The sequence below is a fragment of the Nomascus leucogenys genome, chromosome 13 (genome assembly GCF_006542625.1).
Source record: "Nomascus leucogenys isolate Asia chromosome 13, Asia_NLE_v1, whole genome shotgun sequence".
Classification (NCBI taxonomy): domain Eukaryota; kingdom Metazoa; phylum Chordata; class Mammalia; order Primates; family Hylobatidae; genus Nomascus; species Nomascus leucogenys.
This window is the reverse complement of record NC_044393.1, coordinates 44855688-44870436: the sequence shown is the minus strand read 5'-3', so window position 1 is coordinate 44870436 and position 14749 is coordinate 44855688. Positions and strand designations below refer to the sequence as shown.

Genomic DNA, 14749 nt, shown 5'->3' with positions numbered 1-14749 from the left:
TATGTGCATGGTCACTGTCAAAGTTGCTGATTTGTTCATTTACACCTTGAGAGGCCAAGGTGGGAAGATCACTTGGAGCCAGGATTTTGGAACCAGCCTGGCCAACATAGCAAGACCTCATCTCTACAAAAATTTGTTTTAAAAACTAGCCAGGCGTAGTGGCATGTGGCTGTAGTCCCAGCTACTCAAGAGGCTGAGGCAGGAGGATTGCTTGAGCCCAGGAGTTCGAGACTGCAGTGAGCTGTGGTTGTGCACTACACTCCAGCCTGAGTGACAGCAAGACCCCATCTTAAAACAAAAACAAAAAGCAAAAAGATCATCTGTACATTTATACCAGCATTTTAATTGGCAAGTGCCAGTGCCTTTCAATCTGAAGTGGAGAATTGACAGCTCACTGAGGTATTGACTGCATCATCACTTTCCCTCTCTCTCTTCCCGGTTGGGCTGTTGACACTGGCACCCTCCTTCCTCTAGGAAGCACCCTTGCACATTCTGTTTCAAAGGCTGCCACTGGTTAGCAGTGAGAGAATGACTTCGGGCTCCTTCTTGCTTGCCAGCTTTAGTTTTCGGAGCTTCCACACAGTCGCCTTTTTACGGGTGCTCTGCCTGGACCCTACTGCCCGTCTCAGATCTGCAATCAGAGTAATGCACGATTTATTCCCTAAAGGAGCAACAAAGATTGGTCTTCCATGAAAACTGCCATGGTTATTTTTTTTTGTTTTTTGTTTGAGACAGAGTCTCGCTGTCGTCCAGGCTGGAGTGCAGTGGCGCGATCTCAGCTCACTGCAGGCTCCGCCCCCCGGAGTTCACGCCATTCTCCTGCCTCAGCCTCCCGAGTAGCTGGGACTACAGGTGCCTGCCACCTTGCCTGGCTAATTTTTTGTATTTTTAGTAGAGATGGGGTTTCAATGTGTTAGCCAGGATGGTCTTGATCTCCTGACCTGGTGATCCGCCTGCCTCGGCCCCCCAAAGTGCTGGGATTACAGGCGTGAGCCACCGCACCCAGCCTGCCATGGTTATATTCCCTTATACTTTATGGGGAATCCACCCAGTGTTCTTATCATTGGTTATTTGCCATTTGAAAGTGGGGCAGCCCATCCTTTACCCCTGTCACCTGTTAAATCAAGAACAAAAGCTGGTCATTTCTCATCTGTTAGGTAAGCTGATCTGGGAAGGAAACAGTGACTTTTAGCATAAAACTGATACCCAGGGGAAATCATCAGTTTTTCCACTCTACTTCTTTTATATGTGTCTAGAAACTTCAAAACAGTGTATGTGATATTCCGGTAATGTGAAGGAAGGCTCCATGAGTTATAAAGTACACAATGGTAGGTATACATTGATTAAATTCATCTTTAATATGGACAAACTATATATCCAGAAAATTAAAATTTAAATAAGTAAATTCATATTTAATTAACTGAAGTTTTCTGGCTTACTAAAAGCATGCTGTAGGCCGGTGTGGTGGCTCACACCTATAATCTTAGCACTTTGGGAGGCCGAGATAGGCAGATCACTTGAGGCCCAGAGTTCACTACTAGCCTGGCCAACATGGTGAAACCCCATCTCTATTAAAAATATAAAAATTAGCCAGGTGTGGTGGTGGGTGCCTGTAGTTCCAGCTACTCAGGAGGCTGAAGCATGCCAGGAGGCAGAAGTTGCAGTGAGCCGAGATGGTGCCACTTCACTCCAGCCTGGGCTACAGAGGAGACTCTGTCTCGCAATAAATAAATCAATTAATTAAAAAATAAAATAAAAGCATGCTATCAAAGAATGTATGTCATAGGCCCCCCGTAACTGGGGCTGTTTCACCTGTCTATATAGCTATCATGCTGTTCTGTGCCAGTGGAGGCCCAGACACCCCCTGCACACACTGGGACACACAACTGTCAGCCCCAACACCTCCCTCAGGCACAGCCAACAGAGTGTCCCCCAGCTCCGGTCATTATTCACTTGCCCTCGGTTCATCCCACCCAGCAGCTGCTTTCTCTCACCTACTTTTAAACTTTCTTCCTTCTAACTCTTACCCAGGGATTCAGGAAGATCTGTTTCTCTGAGGCACCTACTGTTTGACTGTGTCTCTGCCCCTCTTTCTTTCTGTCTCCATTTCCTTCCTTCCCCATATCTCCTTCTTGATTCAGCCCAAAATTGACTTAACCGTTGCGAAATGAGTTACCCAACTGCTACTTCCATATAAAATATAAGAAAGCCCGGTCATCCAACGTCACATTTACATCTAAAAGAAAACCAGGGGTGGAAATCTCTCAAACTTCTACAAATTCCCAGAAGTTGTCTCAGCCTCCTGAGTAACTAGGACTAGAGGTGCGTGCCATGCCTAATTTTTTTTTTTTGTTCTGTAGAGACGGAGCTATGATGTGTTTCCCAGGCTGGCCTCGAACTCCTGGCCTCGAGCAGTCCTCCTGCCTTGGCCTCCCAAAGTGCTTGGATTACAGGCATGAGCCACTACATTCAGCCCTGTCTTTCTTTAAATAGCACACTAAAGACGTAATTTCTTGTTTCCCTGAGCTTAAATGCCACCAATATGACAGGAATATTATTTTGTATCTATAATTTGTTGTAGGCACACACAATTTTGGTTACATTAGGGACTATGTGGGATTTTATGAGCCTACACTGGAAACCTAATAACCAGATCTAACATTGTTAAGGGGAACATATTTCTATCTTACAAATCTCAGGTGTATAGCCCATTCTGTAACTGGATAGTTCTTATAGTGCCAGCTTAGTAGTGAATACCAAGCAGAAATACGTGGTGGGAAAATCTGGCTACAGTGAGGTCATTTTGTGCTAAATATTTAGAGGACCCAAAAGTATGATCCAGCTAGCAGGAAGAAAGTCTTAGGATCAGCAATCTAATAAATCTCCGACATATATCCACATATCTGGTCAGGAAACAGTACTATGGTGATAATTACAGTCACATCCGGTGTAGGCCAGGCACTGTGCCAGGCTCCAGGGATAACATGATGGGAAGGGCGAACATGGACCTTACAGTCCAAACAAGTCATCTCGCTGAGAAGCCTGGCTGTAGCCTGGGTGTGTAGGCCATGGTGAGTGCTGGGAAGGAAAGGTGGAGACCGCCCACAGGCCTGCTGGGGCCTCACCTGCCTGGCGGCTGGACCGTCTGTGGGGCCCAGATACAGCTACAGGCAGGCTGAGGTCTTGACATGGGTTCTTGAGAAGCACTGGTTCCAGCTCATCCATATTAGTAAATTACTCTGATAAATGTAAGTAATCATATTTTTAAACCAGTTTGATTTGTCCCAAAATGAATAATCAAAGTCTTTGTCTACTAGGCTTTTTTCTGGAGGGGGCCCCAAAATATAAGACTTTGGTTATTCTAAGAGTTATCACCATGCTTATATTTTGCTGTATGACAGCATTATATATGGGCATTTGAGTGAAGCCCATGTTATTGTTCACAGTTCTAAATGCTATTGTTATCAGTAGTGATAACAGTATGAGGGATTATGTATAAAAGTACCTAACTTTGTGCCTGGCATAGAGGAGTCCAGAGATAAACATGAACTGGATCTAAAAATCCTTTACAAAGTAAATGTGAGCAGTGTTGCAGAAAGAACTCACAACCGCACAAAGATTATGAAAAGAATAATCTCCCACAGAATGGAGACATTTAAAGGCAAGAAATTGGGCCAGACGCAGAGGCTCACGTCTGTAATCCCAGCACTTTGGGAAGCCAAGGTAGGGAGATCACTTGAGGTCAAGAGTTCAAGACCATCCCATTACTGGGTATATACCCAAAGGACTATAAATCATGCTGCTATAAAGACACATGCACACGTATATTTATTGCAGCACTATTCACAATAGCAAAGAGTTGGAACCAACCCAAATGTCCAACAACAATAGACTGGATTAAGAAAATGTGGCACATATACACCATGGAATACTATGCAGCCATAAAAAATGATGAGTTCATGTCCTTTGTAGGGACATGGATGAAACTGGAAAACATCATTCTCAGTAAACTATCGCAAGGACAAAAAACCAAACACCGCATGTTCTCACTCACAGGTGGGAATTGAACAGTGAGAACTCATGGACACAGGAAGGGGAACATCACATTCCAGGGACTGTTGTGGGGTGGAGGGAGGGGGGAGGGACAGCATTAGGAGATATACCTAATGCTAAATGAGGAGTTAATGGGTGCAGGAAATCAACATGGCACATGGATACATATGTAACAAACCTGCACATTGTGCACATGTACCCTAAAACCTAAAGTATAATAAAAAAAAAAAAAAAAAAAAAAGAGTTCAAGACCAGCTTGGTGAACATGTCAAAACTTTGTCTCTACTAAAAATACAGAAATTAGCTTGGCATAGTGGTGCGGGCCTGTAATTCCAGCTACTCAGGAGGCTGAGGTGGGAGAATGGCTCGAACCTGAAAGGTGGAGGTTGCAGTGAGCTGAGATCACGCCACTGCACTCCAGCCTGGGCAACAGGCAAGACTCTGTCTTGAAAAATAAAAATGAAAATAAAAAAAAGGCAAGAGGTGGACCTGGTCAAGAATAGTAGGCCATCTTACATATTAATAGCTAGTTTTTATCATGTTTTGTTATATTTGTGGAAGGATGTGATTTGACCTGTAACATGTTCTTATTTATTTAATATAACATTATATTATCATGACATTCTACTATATTTTATGGGAAATGAAAGAACTATAACTAGTCATAGAAAGCCTGTTTAAATGAAAAGTTTGAGATGAAATCACGCAGGCAGTTATCTCCCATATGACCATGCTGGTTTGCACTGCTGGTCAGTAAATATTCATCCTTCTCTCCCTCCTGTGTGGGCAGAGTGGACGTCCTCACTCCCGTGCTCATGGGCATGACCATGACATGCTTTGGTCAATGGGATGTTAGTGGATATGATGTGGGCGGAGGCTTGACATGTGCCTGGGACCTTGTGCTTGCCTTTCTGTGCACCTGCATTTCACCATAGATAGCAAATGCCTCAGGTAGCTGTCAATCCAAGCAGGATGAAACACACCTGGTGCAAAGAAACCCAGCCACAACCTGGAGCCAGATCAGCTGACATCAGTCTGCCCATAGGTGTGTAGACCACCCACAACATGCTTCTTGTTGTTTGACATTGAGTTTTGACGTGGTTTGTTATGCAGCATTACTATGATGATAACTGACTCTTAAGATAACTAAAGTCTCCTATTTTTGTTAGGGAATTTTGTTTCAAATTAAACAGAAAGATAGCCAAAACTGTTTAGAAGTCACAGTATCTAGAAATAAACCTGTAATTTTGAAATCAGAGATTTTACAAAATGTATTACCTTTGGAATTGAAAAGTATCATCCTCTCCAGCTGCCTGCAGTCCGTGGACCACCGTCGTGGGATCAGACAGCTCTCCAAACCCCAGCAGCACCACAGGCCCAGTTTTCCATGAGCCCATGAACAATAAGCCCAGCTCACAGTAGAGCTGCTAACAGCCATCATGAAAGAGATCAGAAAATACAAAATCCTTAGCTGTGTGAGACCTAAACACACTTAAATTCGTTCAACTGAAAATGAATATTGTTTTGGCTTGCCTATTTCAAAAGGACAGAAGACCTCAAACCTTTGACAGTTTTCGGTTCAAGTTTTGCCTTTCCTGGCAGCCTGATTCTTTGTTGTGCCAGACAGCCAAGATTCATGTTTCGTAGCAGCTGGGAGCCTCAATAATTTAAGCAAAATGTTGCCTCTTTCAGCCAAGGAAAATGCAGCGCACCGAGGAATGTTGCGTTGGAGCATCTGAACAGAGTGGGGGTCATAGCCACAAAACCGTCCTAGCATCCTAGCGAGGGCAAGAATGGAGAGACCCCGCTCCCTCACTTCAGTGCCTTCTTGATTTTCCATAGATTAAGAGCAGGGAGTATGGGAGAACTTTCTAGATGTTGTTAGCTTCCAAGAAGCCATCTGAAAGTTACTGTAGTTTATTTTTCCTAAGCAAACAAGACAAGCCATCACACTTCCTTTCAACTTTGGATTAACAATTTGGGCACGATTTCCTCAACCAAATTGAATTAATACACTTGCCATTTATTTTGGCTTGTAAAATTCCTTTTCATATTGTTTCATGAACAGGACAAAAACAGAGAGACATTCAACGAAGTGTACATTTTGTGGTAAAATGGATATATCTTACCTGGAAAATGAGTCTACAGCAGTTTATTTCTTTGTGAAAATTTGAAAATGCCAATTCAATGTCAAAAATAGCATATACTACATTTCATTAATTTAATAGTGTCATTGATCTTAAAACTGCTAAAATAGTAGAATAGCATATGTAATTGCTTCTATAGTCTTTTTGAGAAATGTAAATAGTATAGACTATCATCAAAATGCTCTTACACAAAGGAAATCTGTCAAGATTATTTTGTAATTTTATTTTTGCTAACAAAAATACTGTCCTTCAGTCCCTCTAGCTAGGTCTTGACACATTAGATTCTAAAAATCAGGGTTGAATCTTTGTAAAATTATCTGGTGAAAAGCAGAATGTTCTAGCCTTTAATTCTCAAAAAAGGGAAAACTTCCTTGAAATCAATCCAGTTCGACATTTAAATATTAAAATATCAGTAACATCATGAGCATGAATATTTTTTACCATTGCCTTTTTGTCTGTAAGGAAGAACTAGTATACATTGCCAACATTAGTAATTTTGTTTCCTTAGTAAGTATAGCAAATTGGGAACAAAAACAAGATAAAAGGTTTTTTTCTAGACAGTTTCTTTCAGCATAATTTCAACTTCAAATTAGAGGAACATAAATGAATGTCCTACTTCTGCATTAAAAGTACTTGACTACTTTGTGGGATGTTTTGTGCTGATTCTTTACTAAATGATCTTGGTCGCCGTTGCTAGGTAACACCGCTGGCTTCCTGCAGCTGAAAAATGAGAGGGTTATACGGAGCAATTCGGCATTATTAGCATTTGACTAAGGTTTTTTGGTTTTCTGAGCTGTATATCTTAGCGTTTTCCCTTCTTTCCTAGGGAATGTCATTGTCTATGGGAATACAATTGATACTTACACCACCGTGGAGACGCTCTTAAACCTTGGCGTGAGCGGCAGCCGCATCCACCTCGTGCAGCCCCCGCCCGCCTCCACCATCACCTGCATCAACAACTACTCGGTGGAGAGCGCCGTGGCGGACGCGCTAGGAGCCGCCGGAGTCACTATGTACCGGGATGCGATCCTGGCGCAGTGGAATGACGGCCTGCACCCAGACCCCATCTACAGCGCCTCCTTCACCACACCCACCAAGCCTTTCAGACTCCAGTGCTCTGTAAGTGGGTCCCTGCAAACCTCACTCACCAACCAAGGGATTTGGGGGTCTGGAAGATTGCCGGCAGTGAATTTGTAGTACCAGATGTTGGATTTTGTTTTCTGTGTGTTCAGATTACCTCTTGCTGGGTAACAACCCACCCCAGACTCAGTGGCATAAAGCAACAACAACCGTTTATTATTCTTATCTCTCCTGGTTTTTTTTTATTATTTTATTATCCTTATCTCTTCTGGCTTTGGCCAGACTCAGCTGGGAAGTTCTCACTTGAGGTCGCTCATGCGGCTGAAGTCAGCAGTGGGTGGGCTGGAATTGTCTCAAAAGCATAGTCACTCACATGTCTGGCTGTTGATCCTGAATCAACTTTAGTTGAGATTTTCACCAGAACACTTAGAAGTGGTCCATTCATGGGACTGGCTTCCTCACAACATGGTGGTTTGGGTCTGAGGGTAGAGCGGAGAGAGAGGCAGTGTCAGCTGTGTCACCCTGGATGACCTGGCCTCCGATATCAAGCAGCATTCCTCCCACCACATTCTATTTGCTAGAGGCAAGTTGCCAGGACCAGCCCATATTCAAGGAGTGGGAAATTAGACCCTGCCTCTTCATGGAGGTCAAAGATTTGAATGGAAAACGCCTCTCTTTACTGAGAGCTTGCCATGCCCCAGGACATTCTGTCACCTCATCAGGACAGCTCTGTAAAGGGAAGTATCCCCAATTTACAGAGGAGAACACTGTGGCTCTAAGTCAGTGGCAGTGCTGGTTCCCTGCCCAGCCCAGGGTCTGTGCTGCCATTAGCCTCTTAAGATTCTAGCAACAGCAGTGATGAGTCTTTCCCCATGACACACAACCTCTGGCAGTGTGCATAGAGAAAGCACTTTCCTTTCCAGGTGGGTGACACCCCACCTTCCAGCCTGCGCCCTCAGAGTTTTCAGCTCAGGAGGTTAGTAGAAGCCCTCAGGGAGGGAAGGAGGGAAGGGGCCGGTCCATCTCACTGAGAAGCAGGGGAATCTTGCTCGAAGGGGAGGCTGAGGTCAGTATGAGGATGATGGTTGTGTAGGTCAAGAGTGTGTGTTAGCGGTTGTGATAAAGAATGCCTGCTAACATCCAGTGGGCAAGCCATTTAGGGGCAGGCATTCACAGCAGGCCCTTACCTAGGAGTAGGGGGTGACCAGCCTAAGTCAGGGCTTCTCACTCAGGTGCTGCTAAGGATTGAGGATGGTGGCTCTCACCCCCACCCCAACCCAGAACTCAAAGGACAGGGGCTCAAAGCAGACCACTAAAAAAGACTAAAAAGGAAGATTTTTTTTAGAATCTCTCATTTTATCCTGAGATCCATGGAAAGTGTGTATTCTGCTCTGTAGTACCTTCATTTATTCATTCATTCCATAAATATTTATTGAACACCTGCTAGGTCCCAGGCTCTGTCCTAGGTGTTAGGGATGTAACAGTGAAAAAGACAGGACAAGTCCACTTTATTTTAAAAAGTGATAGTCTATACATGTATGTCATGACACCTATTTAAGACAGGAAATATCAAAATATTTTTGCCCAAATGTTCCCTCAAAAATAGCAAACCTGGAAGATTGCCATGTTTGTCCTGGAGCACCTCTAGAGGTGAGTGTATGCCTTGTTCAGGAAGCAGAGGCCTGAGAAAACCTCCCCAAACATCCCGTTGGATAGCAGCTCTTCTGACCTTCACTTTCCTATTCAGATTAGAATCAAACTCCTGACAAAAACATCTGGCAAATTAAATTGACCCTTGAACACATGAGGAGTAAGGGCACCAACCCCCCTCACAAAGTTGAAAACCCACATGCAGCTTTTGACTCTCGAAAAACATAGCTACTAAAAGCCTACTGTTGACCAGAAGCCTGACTGGTCACATAAACAGTTGATTATGTGAAAATATATTTTGTATTTTATATGTATTGTATACTCTATCCTCACGATAAAGTAAACTAGAGAAAAGAAAATGTTATTAAGACAATCATAAGGAAGAGAAAATATATTTATTCTTCATTAGGTGGAAGTGGATCATCATAAAGGTCTTTGTCCTCATTGTCTTCACGTTGAGTAGGCTGAGGAGGAGAAGGAAGAGGAGGGGTGGGTCTTGCTGTCTCAGGGATGTCAGAGGCTGAAAAAAAAATCTGTGCGTAAGTGACACACAGTTCAAATCCATGTTGCCCAAGGATCAGCTGTAACCTCAACTGTCTTGATCCAAGGCACCTTCCTGCTACATTTTCATCCTAACACCATCTGGCTCAGACATCGGCCTGTTTGCTGTTGTATTCTTTCTCCTACCTTCCCTGGTCTGTTTGGTCTCACAAAGAATGGCCCCTGCAGATGACATTTCCCAGGTTCCATTATTCTCTGATTTTCATTTCTATTTGCCCAACAGTTTGTACCTGTGGGAGATTAAACATGGGAAGTGGGGAGTCAGGGTAGGTATCTCTCATACTGTCTGCTTTGGGCAGCATCTGTCAGGGCATTAAGCACCTTTTGGTGGGGATGAATATGTCCATCCTCTTCACTGTGGTCTTGGTGTCGTGAGTTGAATTACGTCCCTCAGAAAGATACGTTGATGTCCTGACCCCCAGTACCAGTGAACATGACCTTATTTGGAAATAAAACCTTTGTTGATGTAAGCAAGAGAAAGTCATCCTGGATCAAGGTGGGCCTTAAATCCAATGACTGGTGTCCTTAAATAGAGAGATTTGGTGGCATATAGGGACACGCAATGAAGAAAACCTCATGACAGTGCAGGCAGAGGTTGATGTGATGGCAGCTGCAAGTCATGGAATGGCAGGAATTGCTAGCAACCGCCAGGAAGTAGGAAGAGGCAGGGAAGGCTTCTTCCCTAGAGCCTCTGGAGGGAGCATGGTCCTGACAATACTTGGATTCTCCAGAACTGTGAGAGAATAAATTTCTCGTCTTGAGCTACCCAGTTTGTGGTACTTCATTACAGCAGCCCTAGGAAACTAAAGCAGGTGATGTCACAGTGTATGTACCTAATAAATCTATGATTTTTATAACCAGAATCATACATTATATACTATTTTTCTATTTGGCTTCATTTACTCAGCATGGTGATTTTGAGATTCCATATAGTTCCATGTATCAATAGTTCATTCTTTTTTATGGCTGAGTGGTAGCCCATTGTATGGATATATCTCATTTTGTTTCTTAATTTGCCTGCTATGCACATTCTGGTACATGTCTTTGTGTGGATAATGTTTTTATTTATCTTAGCTATAAACCTAAAGAATGTCTAAGTCATATGGTAGGTGAATGTTGACCTTTTTAGGCAGTTGCCATGTTGCTCTCCAAAGTAGCTATACCGTTTTACATTTCCATCAGCAATGTAGGAGAGTTCCAGATGCTCCACGTTCTTGTCTGCACTTGGTGTTGTCAGTCTAATTTTAGTCACTCTTGTGGGTGTGGCATGGTGTGTCATTGTGTTTTTTTAATTTGTGCTTTCCTGACGATTAATTATGTTTGGCATCTTTTCATTTTTTTAGTAGCCATTAGTATTTCTCCTTTTTGTGAAGTGTTCAAGCTATTATAAATGTATTTAAAATTTTGAAATTTCCGATTGATCACTACAAGTTTATAAAATGCAATTTATTTTGTGTATAAACATTGTAACTTGAAACTGCTAAATTCTCTTATTAGCTTTTGTAGTTGTTTTTTAGGTCCATAAACATATCGTGCAAATAGAGGTAGTTTTACTACTTCTTTTCTGATATTTAGGTCTTTTATTTCAGTTACTTGCTCTATTCTACTCACTAGGACCTACAGTGCAATGTTTAATAAAAGTGTGGGAAATAGACATCCTTGCCTTGTTTCATATCTCAGAGAGAACTTTCAGGCTTTCACTGTTAAATATGAGAGAATTTGGCTGTGGATTTTTCTTTGGTGCTTTTTATCAGACTGAAGAAGTAACCTTCCATTCCTAGTTTGTTTAGAGGTTTTTATCATGAATGGCTGTTGAATTTTGTTAAGTGAATTTTCCATTATTTCTTAAAAAGAAATATGGAAATTTTCTTCTTAATTCTTTAATACAGTGCATTACATTGATCGATTTTTGAAAATGTTCAGCCAACCTTAAATCTCTGGAATAAACCCTAATTTGTCATAATGCATTATCTTTCTGTATATTCTTAAATTTTATTTGCCAATATATTTTAAGAATTTTTGAAACTATTTTGCAACTATATTAATGAGGAATGTTGATCTATAATTTTCTATTTTAGTAATGTCCTTGTAAGGTTTTGGTGTTCAAGCTGTGTTGGCCAAATAAAAAATTGGGGGCAACGTTCCCTCCTTGTTTATTTTCTGAAAAAGTTTGTGCAAGATTGCTATTTTTTCTTTCTTGGATGTTTGACAGAATTAACCAGTGAAACAACCTGGGCATGGAGTTTATATTGTTGAAAGGCTTTTGATAACAAATTCATTTTTTTAACTAGATATAAGGCTACTCAAATTTTCTGTTTCTTCTATAATTTTTGTAAGTTGTAATTTTTAAGAAATTTGTCCATTTCATTTACATTTGTCAAATTTGTTGGCATTAAGTTTTTCACATATTATTTTGTTATCTATTTGATGTCTAGGATCTGTAGTAATAACCCCTCATTTATTTCTGATATTGGTGAATTGTGTTCAGTCTCTCTGTCCCTCTCTCTGTTTGCTGCCAGTCTCTCTGTCTCTGACTCTCTCTCTTTCTCTCTCTCCCCAGTGTAGATAGGGGTTTGTCAATTTTATTGATCTTTTTCAATTAACCAGCTTTTGAGTTTGTTAATTTTCTCTATTATCTGTCAGTTTTCTCCTCCATTGATTTCTGCTCTTAATTATTTTCTTCCTTCTTCTTGCTTTGGATTTACTTTACCCTTCTTTTTTCTAGCTCCTTAAGGTAGAGCCTTAAGTCGTTGATTTATATAAGCATTTCAGCTGTAAGTTTTCCATTATGTTTGAGCTGCATCCCGTAAACTTGTATGTTAACTTTTAATTATCACTTAGTTCAAAATATTTTCTAATCTCCCTGTGATTTTTTATTCAACCTTGGATTATTTAGAACTGGATTGTCTAATATTCAAATATTTGAGGTTTTCCTAAATATTATATTTTTAATTGATTTCTAGTGTAATGCTGTTGTGATCAGAGAACAGTGTTTTAAGATTTAGAGCCAGGGACGGTGGCTGACACCTGTAATCCCAGCACATTGGGAGGCCGAAGTGGGCAGATCACTTGAGATCAGGAGTTCAAGACCAACCTGCCCAACATGGTGAAACCCTGTCTCTACTAAACATATGAAAATTAGCCAGGCATGGTGGTGCATGCCTGAAATCCCAGTTACTAGTTACTCGGGAGGCTGAGGCAGGAGAATCGCTTGAACCTAGGAGGTGGAGGTTGCAGTGAGCCCAGATGGCACCCTTGCACTCTAGCCTGGGTGACAGAGCAAGACCCTGTCTCAAAAAAAAATAATAATTATTATTGAGACTTGTTTTATGTCCAAGCATATGGACTAACTTTGTGAACATATAAGGAATATGTATTACGTATTATGTGCTTGTTGAGTTTAATGTTAGTTCAATGTAGTTGATAATGATATCAGTCTTTACTGATATTTTTATCTCGTTCTACTAATTGCTGAGAGAAGGGTATTAAAATCTGTTACTATTATTGTGGAAGTTTCTGTTTTCCCTTTTAATTCTTTTGATTTTTGCTTTATCTTTTTGGGGGCTCTGTTATTAAGCCCATGAGCATTTATAGTTGTTATATCTGCCTTGTGAATTGTGCCTTTTATCATTATGAAATGTTCCTCTTTATCTCTGATATTTAATAATATCCCTTATCTTAAGGTCCAGATTATCTGATACTAATATGACCATTCCATTCTTCTTATGCTTACTGTTTACATGATATATTTCCCATCCATTTACTTTCTACTTATCTGTGTCTTTGTGTCTAAAGTGTGTCTCTTGTAGGCATCATAAAGATATATTAATATTTTTAGTGCTGCATGATAAATTGCCACAAATTTAGCAGCTTAAAACAACATCCATTTACTAGTTTATGGCTCTAGTCAGAAATGCAGGCAAGGTGTGGCTGGCTTCTCTGCTTAGGGACTCTTAAGGCTAAAATCAAGGTGCCAATCAGGCTGCATTCTATCAGGAGCTTGAAGTCCTCTTCCAAGCTTATGTGATAGTAATAGAAGTTAATTCCTTGCAGCTGAGGACAGAGGTCCCCACTTCCTTGCTGGCCTAGCCAGGGGCTACTCTCAGCTCCTAGAGGCCATTCACATTTCTTTCCTCATGGCCCCTTACATCTTAAATCCAGCAACAGAGAGTCTTACTCATGTCAAATTCCCTTCACATTTCAAATCCTTCTTCAGGAAAAGCCTGGTCCCTTTTAAGGTTTACCTGATCAGGTCAGACCCACTGAGCATGATCTCCCTGTCTTAAAGTCACATGTGCCATATAACATGACCTTACACATTCACAGTTCATACTTGTACTTAAGGAAGAGGTGGAATCTTGGGAACCATCTTAGACTTCTACCTACCACATGCTTTTTATCCTTTCTATCTCTGCATTTTATTTAAAGTACTTAGACCATTAATATTTAATGTAATTACTGATATGGTTAGATTTAGGTCTACCATTTTATTATTTGTTAACTGTTTGTTCCCTCTTCTTTCTTTTTTGTTCCCCCTTGCCTGCTTTCTTTAGGATTATTAGAGTATTTTTTAGTAGTCTATTTCAATTGGCTTTTTTTTTTTTTTTGAGACAGAGTCTCCCTCTGTCGCCCAGGCTGGAGTGCAGTGGCTCGATCTTGGCTCACTGCAAACTCCGCCTCCCGTGTTCACGCCATTCTCCTGCCTCAGCCTCCCGAGTAGCTGGGACTACAGGCGGCTGCCACCACACCTGGCTATTTTTTTGTATTTTTAGTAGAGACGGGGTTTCACCGTGTTATCCAGGATGGTCTCGATCTCCTGACCTCGTGATCCGCCCGCCTCGGCCTCCCAAAGTGCTGGGATTACAGGCATGAACCACTGTGCGCGGCCTTCAATTGGCTTTTTTTTTTTTTTTTTTGAGACGGAGTCTCGCTCTGTCCCCCAGGCTGGAGTGCAGTGGCGCAATCTTGGCTCACTGCAAGCTCTGCCTCCTGAGTTCACGCCATTCTCCTGCCTCAGCCTCTCCGAGTAGCTAGGACTACAGGCGCCCACCACCATGCCCGGCTAATTTTTTGTATTTTTAGTAGAGATGGGGTTTCACCGTGGTCTCGATCTCCTGATCTTGGAATCAGCCCGCCTCGGCCTCCCAAAGTGCTGGTCAATTGGCTTTTTAACTATGTCTTATCTTTTAGTAATTGCTCTATGGATTATAATACGCATCAGCAATCTTTCATGTTCAATAGAGTTAATATTGTACCAT

At 41.6% G+C, this 14749-nt stretch overlaps 1 protein-coding gene across 1 annotated transcript in view; it reads left to right on the top strand.

Moving 5' to 3' along the window:
* CFAP61 (cilia and flagella associated protein 61) overlaps window positions 1-14749 on the top strand; it is a 319261-nt gene that overhangs the window by 231530 nt on the left and 72982 nt on the right. Inside the window, exon 22 of the mRNA XM_030826708.1 lies at window positions 7027-7319. Coding sequence (XP_030682568.1) covers window positions 7027-7319 — 293 coding nt within the window. The remainder of the gene's footprint in view (window positions 1-7026; window positions 7320-14749) is intronic.